Raw genomic sequence first — 17,314 nt, 5'->3', positions numbered from 1 at the left:
ATCAATTACCTGGTACCCCTGCACATCGACTGCTGCTACTGTCTATTATCTATCCTGCTAGATCAATTACCTGGTACCCCTGCACATCGACTGCTGCTACTGTCTATTATCTATCCTGCTAGATCAATTACCTGGTACCCCTGCACATCGACTGCTTGTTCTCCCTGCATGGGTTATTCCCCTTCATGGTTTTGAGTACTTTTTGAACTCTATTGATATTTTCTCTCCACACAGTCCGTCTTTCATTCTAGCTTGAGCGCAAACCCTCATACTGGCTTTCTACTTCCTGTATATAGCCATGTTATTTTCTACTCCCTGTATATAGCCATGTTAATTTCTACTCCCTGTATTTAGCCATGTTAATTTATACTCCCTGTATATAGCCATGTTATTTTCTACTTCCTGTATATAGCCATGTTATTTTCTATTTCCTGTATATAGCCATGTTAATTTCTACTTCCTGTATATAGCCATGTTAATTTCTACTTCCTGTATATAGCCATGTTAATTTCTACTTCATGTATATAGCCATGTTAATTTCTACTTCCTGTATATAGCCATGTTATTGTTACTCGTCATTGTGGTTCATTATTCACTTAGAATGTATTCCTTATTTTTTTATTTTACTAGTCAAGTCAGTTAAGAACAAATTCTTATTTACAATGACGGCCTACACCGTACCACTATTCACATTTTTCATTTTTTATGTTTCTCTCTGCAAAAGGACCCGTAAGTAAACATTTCACTGTTGTTTATGGAGCATGTGACAAATACAATTTTAGTAGATTTTTGACATACACATGTACCTGCACGGACACACACAGTAGCCACATGCCTGCCAGGCCTGGTGTTAGCACAGTGTGAGTTTTGGAAGCTAGGGGCTCTAAGGCAAGCTATATAGTCGTGGACAAAAGTTTTCAGAATGACGCAAATATTATAAAGTCCACAAAGTTTGCTGCTTCAGTGTCTTTAGATATTTTTGTCAGATGTTACTATGGAATACTGAAGCATAATTACAAGCATTTCATAAGTGTCAATGGCTTTTATTGACAATTACATGAAGTTGATGCAAAGAGTCAATATTTGCAGTGTTGACCATTCTTTTTCAAGACCTCTCCAATTCACCCTGGCATGCTGTCAATGAACTTCTGGGCCACATCCTGACTGATGGCAGCCCATTATTTTATAATCAATGCTTGGAGTTTGTCAGAATTTGTGGGTTTTTGTTTGTTCACCCGCCTATTGAGGATTGACCACAAGTTATCAATGGAATTAAGGTCTAGGGAGTTTCCTGGCCATGGACAAAAATATTGATGTTTTGTTCCCCGAGCCACTTAGTTATCACTTTAGCCTTATGGCAAGGTGCTCCATCATGCTGGAAAAGGCATTGTTCGCCACCAAACTTTTCCTGGATGGTTGGGAGAAGTTGCTCTCGGAGGATGTGTTGGTATCATTCTTTATTCATGGCTGCCCTAAACAATCGGAAAGGGGATTCATCAGAGAAAATGACTTTACCCCAGTCCTCAGCAGTCCAATTCCTGTACCTTTTGCAGAATATCAGTCTGTCCCTGATGTTTTTCCTGGAGAAAAGTGGCTTCTTTGCTGCCCTTCTTGACACCAGGCCATCCTCCAAAAGTCTTTGCCTCACTGTGTGTGCAGATGCACTCACACCTGCCTGCTGCCATTTCTGAGCAAGCTCTGTACTGGTGCTGCCCCGATCCCGCAGCTGAATCAACTTTAGGAGACGGTCCTGACGCTTGCTGGACTTTTTTGGGCGCCCTGAAACCTTCTTCACAACAATTGAACCACTCTCCTTGAAGTTCTTGATGATCCGATAAATGGTTGATTTGGGTGCAATCTTACTGGCAGCATTATCCTTGCCTGTGAAGCCATTTTTGTGCAAGAAATGATGACGGGACGTGTTTCCTTGCAGGTAACCATGGTTGATAGAGGAAGAACAATGATTCCAAGCACCACCCTCCTTTTGAATCTTCCAGTCTGTTATTCGAACTCAATCAGCATGACAGAGTGATCTCCAGCCTTGTCAACACTCACACCTGTGTTAACGAGAGAATCATCGTCATGATGTCAGCTGGTCCTTTTGTGGCCGGGCTGAAATGCAGTGGAAATGTTATTTTGGGATTCAGTTCATTTGCATGGCAAAGAGGGACCTTGCAATTAACTGCAATTCATCTGATCACTCTTCATAACATTCTGGAGTATATGCTAATTGCCATCATACAAACTGAGGCAGCAGACTTTGTGAAAATTAAAATTTGTGTAATTCTCAAAACCTTTGGCCACGACTTACTAGCAGGGTGGAGCACAGACAGAGATTTAGACAGAGAGATGGGGCATCTACAGGGCAGAGTGGACACAGCACTCACTAGACCATCTACAGGGCAGAGTGGACACAGCACTCACTAGACCATCTACAGGGCAGAGTGGACACAGCACTCACTAGACCATCCACAGAGCAGAGTGGACATAGCACTCACTAGACCATCTACAGGGCAGAGTGTACATAGCACTCACTAGACCATCTACAGGGCAGAGTTGACATAGCACTCCCTAGACCATCCACAGGGCAGAGTGTACATAACACTCACTAGACCATCTACAGGGCAGAGCAGACATAGCACTCACTAGACCATCTACAGGGCAGAGTGAACATAGCACTCACTAGACCATCCACAGGGCAGAGTGAACATAGCACTCACTAGACCACTCAGAGGAACAGAGGGAGGACTTGGATGTAATCAGAGCCATACATAGATAGATACAGTATTTACGGGTTTGGATGTGACTATACAGTAAATGTACCTTCACTATGGTATAGTCACTTTGGTTACATGTTAGTTACAATCAGTAGCCGACTATCTACTGAAGCTGCTTCAGTTAGTGACAACACAGAGAGCATGTTAACTCAGGTACGTAGAGCACATCACATTTTACATTTTAGTCATTCAGCAGACGCTCTTATCCAGAGCCACTTACAGTTAGGACATTCATCTTAAGATAGCTAGGTGGGACAACCACATATCACAGGCATAGTAAGTAAATTTTTCCTCAATAAAGTAGATATCAGCAAAGTCAGTGCTAGAAAGGGGGAAAAAAGTCAAGAGCGAGTGTTCGTTCACGAAAAGCAGGGGGGGGGGGGGGCGAGGAGGAGTTGCGAGGGGTGTTGCTATTGGATTATTTAAGATACTCTTTGAAGAGGTAGGGTTTCAGATGTTTTTGGAAGATGGGCAGGGACTCCGCTGTCCTAGCTTTTGGGGGAAGCTGGTTCCACCATGGGGGTGCCAGGACAGAGAAGAGCTTGGACTGGGCTGAGTGGGAGCTGTCCTCCCGTAGGGGTGGGAGGGCCAAGAGACCAGAGGTCTGAGGAGTGCTCGGGATGGGGGGTAGGGTTTGAGCATAGCCTGAAGGTAGGGAGGGGCCTACTGCTTACTGTACTACTCAAACTCCCATGACAAACCAAACAAGTGAAAAGAGACTTAGCTCAAATAAGGTCAATCCAGGTCATATAAGCTACACAAGCAGTCTAATTCTGGTCTTTTGACCATAATTTGGCAAAAGTTCAGAATTGGGCTGCCTGTGTAAACACAGCCATGGAAGGACAGAACCAAAAATACAAAGACGAACAAGGACTATCAATATAATCAATATAATCAATATAATCAATATAATCAATATAATCAATATAATCATCAGAGAAAACACTGTCAACTGTATTCCAATCGAAGTAATAAAGTTCTCAGTAATGGTTTCTCAATGGGAGGTTATTAACTGTGTTATTAACTAACCTGGGCTGAGGTCAGAGGTCGCAGGCGTGGCTAAGGTTTTGCAGGAGAAGCGGGGGGGCAGCAGGCTGATCTTGGGGGAGGAGTAGGAGTAGGAGCGGTGTCTGATCCCCTGGTTGCCCATATCCTGGAACAATACAATAATACAACACTCAGGTCATACATCTGCTGTATGTTAAAGCCCTGATACATCTGCTGTATGTTAAAGCCCTGATACATCTGCTGTATGTTAAAGCCCTGATACATCTGCTGTATAGCCGTTAAAGCCCTGATACATCTGCTGTATGTTAAAGCCCTGATACATCTGCTGTATGTTAAAGCCCTGATACATCTGCTGTATAGCCGTTAAATCCCTGATACATCTGCTGTATAGCCGTTAAAGCCCTGATACATCTGCTGTATAGCCGTTAAATCCCTGATACATCTGCTGTATGTTAAAGCCCTGATACATCTGCTGTATAGCCGTTAAATCCCTGATACATCTGCTGTATAGCCGTTAAAGCCCTGATACATCTGCTGTATAGCCGTTAAAGCCCTGATACATCTGCTGCATAGCCGTTAAATCCCTGATACATCTGCTGTATGTTAAAGCCCTGATACATCTGCTGCATAGCCGTTAAATCCCTGATACATCTGCTGTATGTTAAAGCCCTGATACATCTGCTGTATAGCCGTTAAATCCCTGATACATCTGCTGTATAGCCGTTAAAGCCCTGATACATCTGCTGTATAGCCGTTAAAGCCCTGATACATCTGCTGTATAGCCGTTAAATCCCTGATACATCTGCTGTATAGCCGTTAAATCCCTGATACATCTGCTGTATAGCCGTTAAAGCCCTGATACATCTGCTGTATAGCCGTTAAATCCCTGATACATCTGCTGTATAGCCGTTAAAGCCCTGATACATCTGCTGTATAGCCGTTAAAGCCCTGATACATCTGCTGCATAGCCGTTAAATCCCTGATACATCTGCTGTATGTTAAAGCCCTGATACATCTGCTGTATAGCCGTTAAATCCCTGATACATCTGCTGTATGTTAAAGCCCTGATACATCTGCTGCATAGCCGTTAAATCCCTGATACATCTGCTGTATAGCCGTTAAAGCCCTGATACATCTGCTGTATAGCCGTTAAAGCCCTGATACATCTGCTGCATAGCCGTTAAATCCCTGATACATCTGCTGTATGTTAAAGCCCTGATACATCTGCTGTATGTTAAAGCCCTGATACATCTGCTGCATAGCCATTAAATCCCTGATACATCTGTTGTATAGCTGTTAAATCCCTGAAACATCTGTTGTATAGCTGTTAAAGCCCTGATACATCTGTTGTATAGCTGTTAAAGCCCTGATACATCTGTTGTATAGCTGTTAAAGCCCTGATACATCTGTTGTATAGCTGTTAAAGCCCTGATACAATGTCCCTGATACATTTGTTGTACAATAGCCCTAATACTATACATCTGTTGTACATTGGCTCTAATACATCTGTTGTACATTGGCCCTAATACTATACATCTGTTGTACATTGGCTCTAATACATCTGTTGTACATTGGCACTAATACTATACATCTGTTGTACATTGGCACTAATACTATACATCTGTTGTACATTGGCTCTAATACTATACATCTGTTGTACATTGGCTCTAATACATCTGTTGTACATTGACACTAATACTATACATCTGTTGTACATTGGCACTAATACTGTACATCTGTTGTACATTGGCACTAATACTGTACATCTGTTGTACATTGGCTCTAATACTATACATCTGTTGTACATTGGCACTAATACTGTACATCTGTTGTACATTGGCTCTAATACTATACATCTGTTGTACATTGGCACTAATACTGTACATCTGTTGTACATTGGCTCTAATACATATGTTGTAAATTGGCTCTAATACATCTGTTGTACATTGGCACTGATACAATGTCCCTGATACATCTGTAGTACATTGGCACTAATACTTTACATCTGTTGTACATTGGCCCTAATACTATACATCTGTTGTACATTGGCCCTAATACTATACATCTGTTGTACATTGGCTCTAATACATCTGTTGTACATTGGCCCTGATACATCTGTAGTACATTGGCTCTAATACATCTGTTGTACATTGGCTCTAATACATCTGTTGTACATTGGCACTAATACTATACATTTGTTGTACATTGGCCCTAATTCTGTACATCTGTTGTACATTGGCCCTAATACTATACATTTGTTGTACATTGGCTCTAATACATCTGTTGCACATTGGCTCTAATACATCTGTTGTACATTGGCTCTAATACTTCTGTTGTACATTGGCCCTGATACATCTGTAGTACATTGGCTCTAATACTATACATTTGTTGTACATTGGCTCTAATACATCTGTAGTACATTGGCTCTAATACATCTGTTGTACATTGGCTCTAATACATCTGTAGTACATTGGCTCTAATACATCTGTTGTACATTGGCCCTAATACTATACATTAGTTGTACATTGGCTCTAATACATCTGTTGTACATTGGCTCCAATACTGTACATCTGTTGTACATTGGCCCTAATACTATACATTTGTTGTACATTGGCTCTAATACATCTGTTGTACATTGGCTCTAATACATCTGTTGTACATTGGCTCTAATACATCTGTTGTACATTGGCTCTAATACATATGTTGTACATTGGCCCTGATACATCTGTTGTACATTGGCTCTAATACATCTGTTGTACATTGGCTCTAATACATCTGTTGTACATTGGCTCTAATACATATGTTGTACATTGGCCCTGATACATCTGTAGTACATTGGCCCTAATACTATACATCTGTTGTACATTGGCCCTGATACTATACATCTGTTGTACATTGGCACTGATACAATGTCCCTGATACATCTGTTGTACATTGGCCCTAATACTATACATCTGTTGTACATTGGCCCTAATACTATACATATGTTGTACATTGGCCCTGGTACATCTGTAGTACATTGGCCCTAATACTATACATCTGTTGTACATTGGCCCTGATACATCTGTAGTACATTGGCCCTAATACTATACATCTGTTGTACATTGGCTCTAATACATCTGTAGTACATTGGCTCTAATACATCTGTTGTACATTGGCTCTAATACATCTGTTGTACATTGGCACTGATACATCTGTAGTACATTGGCTCTAATACATCTGTTGTACATTGGCCCTGATACATTGGCCCTATTACATTTTCCCTGATACATTGGCCATAATACATTGGCCCTAATATAATATCTCTAATTCAATGTCCCTAATACATTGTCCCTAATACATTGTCCCCAATACAATATCCCTAATGCATTGGCCCTAATGCATTGGCCCTAATACAATGGCCCTAATACATTGGCCCTAATACATTGGCCCTAATACATTGGTAAGTCTCTGTGTGTGAGGGTTGAGGAGAAAGCTTCAGCCTGGCCCTAATACATTGGTAAGTCTCTGTGTGTGAGGGTTGAGGAGAAGGCTTCAGCCTGGCCCTAATACATTGGTAATTCTCTGTGTGTGAGGGTTGAGGAGAAAGCTTCAGCCTGGCCCTAATACATTGGTAAGTCTCTGTGTGTGAGGGTTGAGGAGAAGGCTTCAGCCTGGCCCTAATACATTGGTAAGTCTCTGTGTGTGAGGGTTGAGGAGAAGGCTTCAGCCTGGTACCTTTGCGAGGGGGGGGTCGCCGTCTGAGGACGCGGAGTGTGTGCGTGTGCAGGTGAGGTCTGGGGAGGTCTCGTCCCCGCTGCTACGAGGGTCAGAGGTCAGGGGAGAGATGGGAGAGAGGGAAGACTTCACCAGGAACCCCTCCTCATCTCCCTCACTGTCCATCACTAGAGCTACCAGACTGGGGCTGTCAGGGAGAGAAAGAGGAGGAAACGTCCACATTAAGGCCCCTCCCATTATACTGCAGCCGCCTCCTATCCATACTCTAAGTGCTGAAACCAACAGCTGAAATATGAACATTTGTGTCATAAATGGTGCATGGGAAAAGTAGATCAATTGGCTACAGCAAAAACTGTATGGGTTCAAGACTACCTGAACACACCACAACATCCATATAGAGAAAGCATCACACCATAAGAACATACTGAATATATTTGGTCTGGTAAGAGCAAACAATACTACATGTAATCTTCTGTTAATTATACCAGTACAATAATACACAACTGTGATACAGCACTTTTGGTTTCTTTCAGTCAACAATGCTGATGTGATATCTCAATGCCTTTGAATCACCTTTATCTTCTCTTGATCTAAAAATTAAACACAATGTCTTGAGTAACAGGAGGTCAGATGAATGGGCGGAGTTTGATACCTGAGGTCAGGGGATTCCAGAGGCGGGCTCCCTCTCTGATTGGTTAGGTAAGAGTGGGAGTTGCTGTTGAGTCGGGCGAGGGCTCGGTCAGCGGGGGAAGGTGAGGGAGCGGGGGAGTGAGAGACGGAGGGGGACTGTTGTTCCTCTAGTCCCAATGGAGGTAGAGGGGTGGAGGTGGCCTGGAGCAGGCACTCTGAGGCCACCGAGTCCCACACCCTGCTGACAGTCACAGAGCTGTCCCTCGTTATCCCAGCAACACTGACATTAGCCCTTAGGTCATCCACCTGAGCGAGAGAGAGAGAGAGAGAGAGAGAGAGAGAGAAGCAACATCAGAGTAAAATATCAAAAAAGTATCTACTCAAAGACCATATCATATATCAGGTTAGTATGCTGGTAAGGTGGTGTGGTGTACCTCATGATCAGGTTAGTATGCTGGTAAGGTGGTGTACCTCATGATCAGGTTAGTATGATGGTAAGGTGGTGTACCCCATGATCAGGTTAGTATGATGGTAAGGTGGTGTACCACATGATCAGGTTAGTATGATGGTAAGGTGGTGTACCTCATGATCAGGTTGGTATGATGGTAAGGAGGTGTACCTCATGATCAGGTTAGTATGATGATAAGGAGGTGTACCACATGATCAGGTTGGTATGATGATAAGGTGGTGTACCTCATGATCAGGTTAGTATGCTGGTAAGGTGGTGTACCTCATGATCAGGTTAGTATGATGGTAAGGTGGTGTACCCCATGATCAGGTTAGTATGATGGTAAGGTGGTGTACCACATGATCAGGTTAGTATGATGGTAAGGTGGTGTACCACATGATCAGGTTAGTATGATGGTTAGGTGGTGTACCACATGATCAGGTTAGTATGATGGTTAGGTGATGTACCTCATGATCAGGTTAGTATGATGGTAAGGTGATGTACCTCATGATCAGGTTAGTATGATGGTAAGGAGGTGTACCTCATGATCAGGTTGGTATGATGATAAGGTGGTGTACCTCATGATCAGGTTAGTATGATGGTAAGGAGGTGTACCTCATGATCAGGTTAGTATGATGATAAGGTGGTGTACCACATGATCAGGTTAGTATAATGGTAAGGTGGTGTACCTCATGATCAGGTTAGTATGATGGTAAGGAGGTGTACCTCATGATCAGGTTAGTATGATGGTAAGGAGGTGTACCTCATGATCAGTTTAGTATAATGGTAAGGTGGTGTACCTCATGATCAGGTTAGTATGATGGTAAGGAGGTGTACCTCATGATCAGGTTAGTATAATGGTAAGGTGGTGTACCTCATGATCAGGTTAGTATGATGGTAAGGAGGTGTACCTCATGATCAGGTTGGTATGATGGTAAGGAGGTGTACCTCATGATCAGGTTGGTATGATGGTAAGGTGGTGTACCTCATGATCAGGTTAGTATGATGATAAGGAGGTGTACCTCATGATCAGGTTAGTATGATGGTAAGGTGGTGTACATCATGATCAGGTTAGTATGATGATAAGGAGGTGTACCTCATGATCAGGTTGGTATGATGGTAAGGAGGTGTACCTCATGATCAGGTTGGTATGATGGTAAGGAGGTGTACCTCATGATCAGGTTAGTATGATGGTAAGGAGGTGTACCACATGATCAGGTTGGTATGATGGTAAGGTGGTGTACCTCATGATCAGGTTGGTATGATGGTAAGGAGGTGTACCTCATGATCAGGTTAGTATGATGGTAAGGTGATGTACCACATGATCAGGTTAGTATGATGGTAAGGTGGTGTACCTCATGATCAGGTTAGTATGATGGTAAGGAGGTGTACCTCATGATCAGGTTAGTATGATGGTAAGGAGGTGTACCTCATGATCAGGTTAGTATAATGGTAAGGTGGTGTACCACATGATCAGGTTGGTATGATGGTAAGGAGGTGTACCTCATGATCAGGTTAGTATGATGGTAAGAAGGTGTACCTCATGATCAGGTTAGTATGATGGTAAGGAGGTGTACCTCATGATCAGGTTGGTATGATGGTAAGGAGGTGTACCTCATGATCAGGTTAGTATAATGGTAAGGAGGTGTACCTCATGATCAGGTTAGTATGATGGTAAGGAGGTGTACCTCATGATCAGGTTAGTATGATGGTAAGGAGGTGTACCTCCTGATCAGGTTGGTATGATGGTAAGGAGGTGTACCTCATGATCAGGTTAGTATGATGGTAAGGAGGTGTACTTCATGATCAGGTTGGTATGATGGTAAGGTGGTGTACCTCATGATCAGGTTGGTATGATGATAAGGAGGTGTACCTCATGATCAGGTTAGTATGATGGTAAGGAGGTGTACCTCATGATCAGGTTAGTATAATGGTAAGGAGGTGTACCTCATGATCAGGTTAGTATGATGGTAAGGAGGTGTACCTCATGATCAGGTTGGTATGATGGTAAGGTGGTGTACCACATGATCAGGTTGGTATGATGATAAGGAGGTGTACCACATGATCAGGTTAGTATGATGGTAAGGAGGTGTACCTCATGATCAGGTTAGTATGATGGTTAGGAGGTGTACCTCATGATCAGGTTAGTATAATGGTAAGGAGGTGTACCTCATGATCAGGTTAGTATGATGATAAGGTGGTGTACCTCATGATCAGGTTGGTAAGATGATAAGGAGGTGTACCACATGATCAGGTTAGTATAATGGTAAGGAGGTGTACCTCATGATCAGGTTGGTATGATGATAAGGTGGTGTACCTCATGATCAGGTTGGTATGATGGTAAGGAGGTGTACCTCATGATCAGGTTGGTATGATGATAAGGTGGTGTACCTCATGATCAGGTTGGTATGATGATAAGGAGGTGTACCTCTGTGTCAAGCTGACTCCTGCCATTGATGATGGAGGCTAATGTGTCTGCAGCAGCAGAGTGAGAGAACTGTCTCTGGGTTCCTCTGGGGTGGGTCGTCTTGGACTTTACTGGAGAAAACAACACAAGAGATGCACTGAGAATAACTACAGGCAGTTTGGGGGGGTTAGCCATCAGTCAAACAGCGGGTGAAATGAACTCTGCCCAAAAAATTACCAGCAAAATTTGTGCTAAGTAAGAACATTATGGTCAAAAATATACTGATTGAGGTTATCAAAACACAAACAGACTGATGATGTAGTAAATCTCTCAATCATCAAAACAACATTTAATTGGTAAATACCAGTTCAGAGGTGAATAGCATGCAGTTACGACAATGGAAAACATCCCTTTCTTTTGACGTGGTCGTTCTAGAATGTACATGATGGAAAATATTCCTTCCTATTTCCCATATATCAGCTGCTTGGTTGGGCTCTGATAGGTCTGTGTCAGTGAGCCAACAATTTGACTGGTCTATGACTGGTTAAAAGGACAATAGTGTGGAGAACAGAGGAAAATAAAGAGAGAGAGAGAGAGAGAGAGAGAGAGAGAGAGAGAGAGAGGGCGATGGAGAGAGAGGGAGAGAGAGAGAGAGCGATAGAGAGAGAGGGAGAGAGAGAGAGAGGGAGGGCAATAGAGAGAGAGAGAGGGCGATAGAGAGAGAGAGAGGGCGATAGAGAGAGGGAGAGAGAGAGGGGGGGAGGGCGATAGAGAGAGAGAGAGGGCGATAGAGAGAGAGGGAGAGAGAGAGAGAGAGAGAGAGCGATAGAGAGAGAGGGAGAGAGAGAGAGAGATGGAGGGCGATAGAGAGAGAGAGAGAGAGAGACAGAGGGCGATAGAGAGAGGGAGGGTGATAGAGAAAGAGGGTGATAGAGAGAGAGAGAGAGAGAGAGCGAGAGAGAGAGCGAGAGGGCGAGAGCGAGAGAGAGAGCGAGAGCGAGAGGGAGAGGGAGAGGGAGAGGGAGAGCGAGAGGGAGAGGGAGAGGGAGAGCGAGAGGGAGAGCGAGAGCGAGCGAGAGAAAGAGAGAGAGAGGGAGAGAGGGAGAGAATAGAGGAAAATAAAGAGAGAGAACGAATGATGCAGTATTAACCGTTTCTGACCTTTAGAGGGTTGTTATGTTAAAGCAAAGCTTGGAACAGAACTGCTACAGACATCTAATTTAACCCTTTGGTAGCCTAGTCTGTGGGATGCCAACACGACTAGGGCAAATATAACTATTACACAATCATGGGTCTTATAGTTTAGGTACAGGTGTTTAATACAGATATACACCTAACACTTTGTCTTTTGTCTTAGTATCAGTGACGATCAGGGTTTTCGATTGTGCGCCGGTTGAAAAACATTTTGGCACAATGTTTGAGCATATTTGCTGTCATAGACATAACATCATAAACATACCTCTGCTCAAGGAGATAAAACATGAGACAGTTCTGTTTTCTCCAGCCAGTGTTTAATGTTAGCTGCCAACCGCGCCCCTGCTAATGTTAGGGAAATCCTGTGTATTAGAGGCATTTCCTCCCTGTGCTCTACTGTGGTAGGAATTAGCTTTAGGTTTGCATAATTCCCTCCCTCTGGTCTGCTGTGGTAATGTTAGCGGTAGCAGTAGCGATAGCGGTAGCGTAGCATAGTTCACTCACACACACACACACGATCTTACCCACTACAACTCCTCCCATAGGAACACATCACAGCCGCCTCACATCACAAACACACTCTTTACCCAATACCCAGTCTGTACTCTGAGACACACATACATGCACGCATTCACAGACACGCCAAACATGCACATGCACATGCACGCACACACACACACACACACACACACACACACACACACACACACACACACACACACACACACACACACACACACACACACACACACACACACACACACACACACACACACACACACACACACACACACACACACACACACACACACACACACACACACACACACACACACACAAACATACACACACAAAAGAGGGGAAAGACTGAGGAAGAGAGCTGGCATTTCATAAAAGGGTATCGGAATACAGGTGACTTCCAGACAGAATGGGGGAAACTGTAAAAACCAAACTGCTACTGGAATCCCTGGCAGATGAATGTAATGTGAATATCCAACAACAACAGACAAGTCCCGGCTTTACATCAATGGAACCAGAACCACACTCACTTCCACTATCAGTCCGAATCAGTATCTGATTTGTGAAAACCCTTATTTTCCAGTGTTTTAACACTCCTCATAAGGTACCTAGTGTAAGATACTCCAGAAATAGGATAGTGTATGTCTTGCCTGTTCCCCCCTCTTTACCTGACTTGGAGGTCCTTTTCTGAATGTGTATTCTGAGAAAAGAGGGCAAGGGGTAATAAAAAGGGGAAACAGAGTCAGAGTCCACATTTTGCTAGTCCTGTAGTTTTCCTACAGTCCCAGGTGTCAGAGTCTATGTTTTGCCAGTCCTGTAGTTTTCCTACAGTCCCAGGTGTCAGAGTCTATCTTTTGCCAGTCCTGTAGTGTTCCTACAGTCCCAGGTGTCAGAGTCTATGTTTTGCCAGTCCTGTAGTTTTCCTACAGTCCCAGGTGTCAGAGTCTATGTTTTGCCAGTCCTGTAGTTTTCCTACAGTCCCAGGTGTCAGAGTCCACGTTTTGCCAGTCCTGTAGTGTTCCTACAGTCCCAGGTGTCAGAGTCTATGTTTTGCCAGTCCTGTAGTTTTCCTACAGTCCCAGGTGTCAGAGTCTATGTTTTGCCAGTCCTGTAGTGTTCCTACAGTCCCAGGTGTCAGAGTCTATGTTTTGCCAGTCCTGTAGTGTTCCTACAGTCCCAGGTGTCCAGGTGGTCAAAGAGGGAGATGTCAGCCAAGGCCAGAGAATCAAACAAATTATGACAGGAAATTTCACTAAATTGCACAACCTTGAATCCCTGTGGATGTGTACGTGCTGTCAGGAAATGCTGAACAGAACTGAGAGATAGGAAAGAATGGGATGTGATGACAGCTCTGTATCCTTTCCTAAGGGCTCTTGTTGAGTTAGCCCAATCACCACCACACACACACACACACACACACACACACACAATAAACATGCACATAAGCAATACACTCACGCAAGCAAGCATGCACACACGAAGCAAGCATGCGCACACACACACCAACACCCACACCCACACCCACACCCACACACACACACACACACACAGCAGTGTGAGGGACCTGCAGCAGTGTTACAGCCTGCTCCTAGCAGAACCAGACTCCGGTTTCTGAGTTTACAGCAAACTCTCCATTCTCACTGGCATCTCCCCTGACAACGCACAGGAAATTAGCATTTCCCGTCACCATGGCAACCCCCTCAAACTTTCAGCATCCTCCTCCTCAACAAGACTTTTCACTGGTAAAGTGTGTGTGTGTGTGTGTGTGTGTGTGTGTGTGTGTGTGTGTGTGTGTGTGTGTGTGTGTGTGTGTGTGTGCCTGCCTGCGTGTGTGTGTACACGTTTACTACACTTGTGTGTACCATTATATTTTAGGCTTAGGGGTTGGGTTTAGGGTTAGGGTTAGGGTTAGGGTTAGAATTGGGGTTAGGGTTGAAATTAGGGTTAACCGTTAGTGGTTAGGTTTAGGGTTAGGAGTTGAGGTTAGGTTTAGGTTTAAGGTCAAGGTTACGGTTAGGGTTAGGTTTAGGGGCTGGGGAAAATAGGTTTTGAATGGGAATCAATTGTTGGTCCTAAAAAAGTCCTCACAAGTATAGTGTGTGTGAATATGTTTTTTCATGGAAGTATTTCTGTTTCTGTGCATGGGTGTGTGTGTCCTCTCTGTGTGTGCTTTGTCAGAGGGGAGCACGAGGTTCCAGCGTGTGGAAGGATCATCTTAAATGTCAGCTTTTGTAGGGCCTATGACATTTGAGCTTGTTAACATTCCTCCTTTCACTTCAATTACAGAGGTCCACTGTCTGTCCAACCCACGGGCTGGGTTAGGGGAGAGGCAGACGGAGAAAAGGGGGAGAGGGGTAAGACTTATTCAGGGAGAGAGTTACTAGGACCCAATGGGCAGGCGGGTGAGGGAGACAGGGGGAGATAGGGGGAGACAGGGGGAGGCAGAGAGAAACAGATTTATTTATGTCCACTCTTAGAAAAAAAGTATTGCTATCTAGAACCTAAAAGAGTCCTTCGACTATACCCGTAGGAGAACCCTTTTGGGTTCCAGGTAGAACCCTTTTGGTTCCAGGTAGAACACTTTTGGGTTCCATGTAGAACACTTTTGGGTTCCATGTAGAACTCTTTACACAGAGGAACCGAAAAGAGTTCTACCTGGAACCAAAAACGGTTCTCCTATTTAGGCAGCCGAAGAACCCTTTTGGAACCCTTTTTTCTTACAGCGTAGTACACTGTCCAACCCATAAGGCTGGGGTTGGGGTGGGGTGGGGAGGAGGGGGCAAGACAGAAGGCAGTCAGGGAGAAAAGAGGGAGACAAGGGGGAGGGGGGTATTTGCTCATAGTTTAGAGGGAATTTTACTGGATTCAGGTCCCCGTCTGTGGTGACCCCATTCTTCCCTTTGTCCCAGTGACAGGGCAGATTCCTGGGCTAGTTAAGGAGGGGAGAGAGACTGGGACTCTATGAAGCTGAGTCATTATGAGGGACACCATGGTGTGAACAGACAGCACAATCCCCCTGGTTGCAGAGCAGTGAAGGGAGCACAATAAATCCATTAGCTAAACTATTGAACTCAATGAGTCTTACACCCCTGTCAGTTGCCGTGACATCCCTTACAGTTAAATTACTAGACTCAAGGGCTTAGGAGACCCCACTATAATAGAGACACATAAAATTATATAGATTTTTACTATATATATATAGTACCAGTCAAAAGTTTGGACACACCTACTCATTCAAGGGTTTTTACAATGTAGAATAATAGTGAAGACATCAAAACTATGGAATCTGCAGTAAGCAAAAAAAGATTATTCAAAGGAGCCACCCTTTGCCTTGATGACAGCTTTGCAAACTCTAGGGATTCTCTCAACCAGCATCATGAGGAATGCTTTTCCAACAGTCTTGAAGAAGTTCCCACATATGCTGAGCACTTGTTGACTGCTTTTCCTTCACTCTGAGGTACAACTCATCGCAAACCATCTCAATTTGTTTGAGGTCAGGTGATTGTGGAGGCCAGGTCATCTGATGCTGCACTCCATCACTCTCCTTGGTCAATTAGCCTGTACACAGCCTGGAGGTGTGATTTGGGTCATTGTCCTGTTGAAAAACAAATGATAGTCCCACTTAGCGCAAACCAGATGGGATGGCATATTGCTGCAGAATGATGTGGTAGCCATGCTGGTTAAGTGTGCCTTGAATTCTAAATAAATCATAGACAGTGTCACCAGCAAAGCACCCCCACAACATCACACCTTCTCCATGCTTCACGGTGGGAACCACACATGTGGAGATCATCCGTTCACCTACTCTGCATCTCACAAAGACACAGTAGTTGGAATCAAAAATCTCAAATTTGGACTCATCAGACCAAAGGACAGATTTACACCAGTCTAATCTCCATTGCTTGTGTTTCTTGGCCCAAGCAAGTATCTTCGTCTTATTGGTGTCCTTCAGTAGTGGGTTCTTTTCAGCAATTTGGCCATGAAGGCCGGATTCACGACGGCCGGATTTGCGACGGCACTTGAAGAAACTTTCAAAGTTATTTTCCGCATTGACTTACCTTCATGTCTTAAAGTAATGATGGACTGTCGTTTCTCTTTGCTAATTTGAGCTGTTCTTGCCATAATATGGACTTGGTAATTTACCAAATAGGGCTATCTTCTGTATACCACCCTTATCTTGTCCAAACACAACTAATTGGCTCAAACGCATTAAGAAGGATAGAAATTCCACAAATTAACTTATAACAAGGCACAACTGTTAATTGAAATGCATTCCACCTCATGAAGCTGGCTGAGAGAATGCCAAGAGTGTGCAAAGCTGTCATCAAGGAAAAGGGTGACTACTTTGAAGAATCTCAAATGTAAAATATATTTTGATTTGTTTAACACTTTTTTGGTTACTACATGATTCCATATGTGTTATCTCATAGTTCTGATGTCTTTATTAATATACTACAATGTAGAAAATAGTAAAAATAAAACAAAAAAAAGAAAAACCTGACTAGGTGTCTCCAGACTTTTGACTGGTACTGTACATACATTTGCGAGAATTTATTTAGAAAAACGACTACTTCATTCTGCTCTCAGTTGTTAATTTTTTTTTTTTTTTTTTTA

General features: G+C 43.6%; 1 protein-coding gene across 4 annotated transcripts in view; it reads right to left on the bottom strand.

Moving 5' to 3' along the window:
- The window catches only part of arhgef28a (Rho guanine nucleotide exchange factor (GEF) 28a), a 109,686-nt gene that overhangs the window by 44,831 nt on the left and 47,541 nt on the right, over positions 1 to 17,314 (bottom strand). For all 4 annotated transcript variants that reach the window (XM_036976985.1, XM_036976986.1, XM_036976987.1 and 1 more), the window contains exons 10-13: positions 11,009 to 11,118; positions 8,155 to 8,438; positions 7,503 to 7,689; positions 3,807 to 3,930 (exon numbers count right to left, since the gene is read on the bottom strand). In XM_036976985.1, the coding sequence (XP_036832880.1) occupies positions 3,807 to 3,930; positions 7,503 to 7,689; positions 8,155 to 8,438; positions 11,009 to 11,118 (705 nt within the window). The remainder of the gene's footprint in view (positions 1 to 3,806; positions 3,931 to 7,502; positions 7,690 to 8,154; positions 8,439 to 11,008; positions 11,119 to 17,314) is intronic.

This window comes from Oncorhynchus mykiss, chromosome 5 (assembly GCF_013265735.2).
Source record: "Oncorhynchus mykiss isolate Arlee chromosome 5, USDA_OmykA_1.1, whole genome shotgun sequence".
Taxonomy (NCBI): Eukaryota; Metazoa; Chordata; class Actinopteri; order Salmoniformes; family Salmonidae; genus Oncorhynchus; species Oncorhynchus mykiss.
Note: the sequence above shows the minus strand (reverse complement) of the source record. Positions and strands in the feature narration are given on the sequence as shown.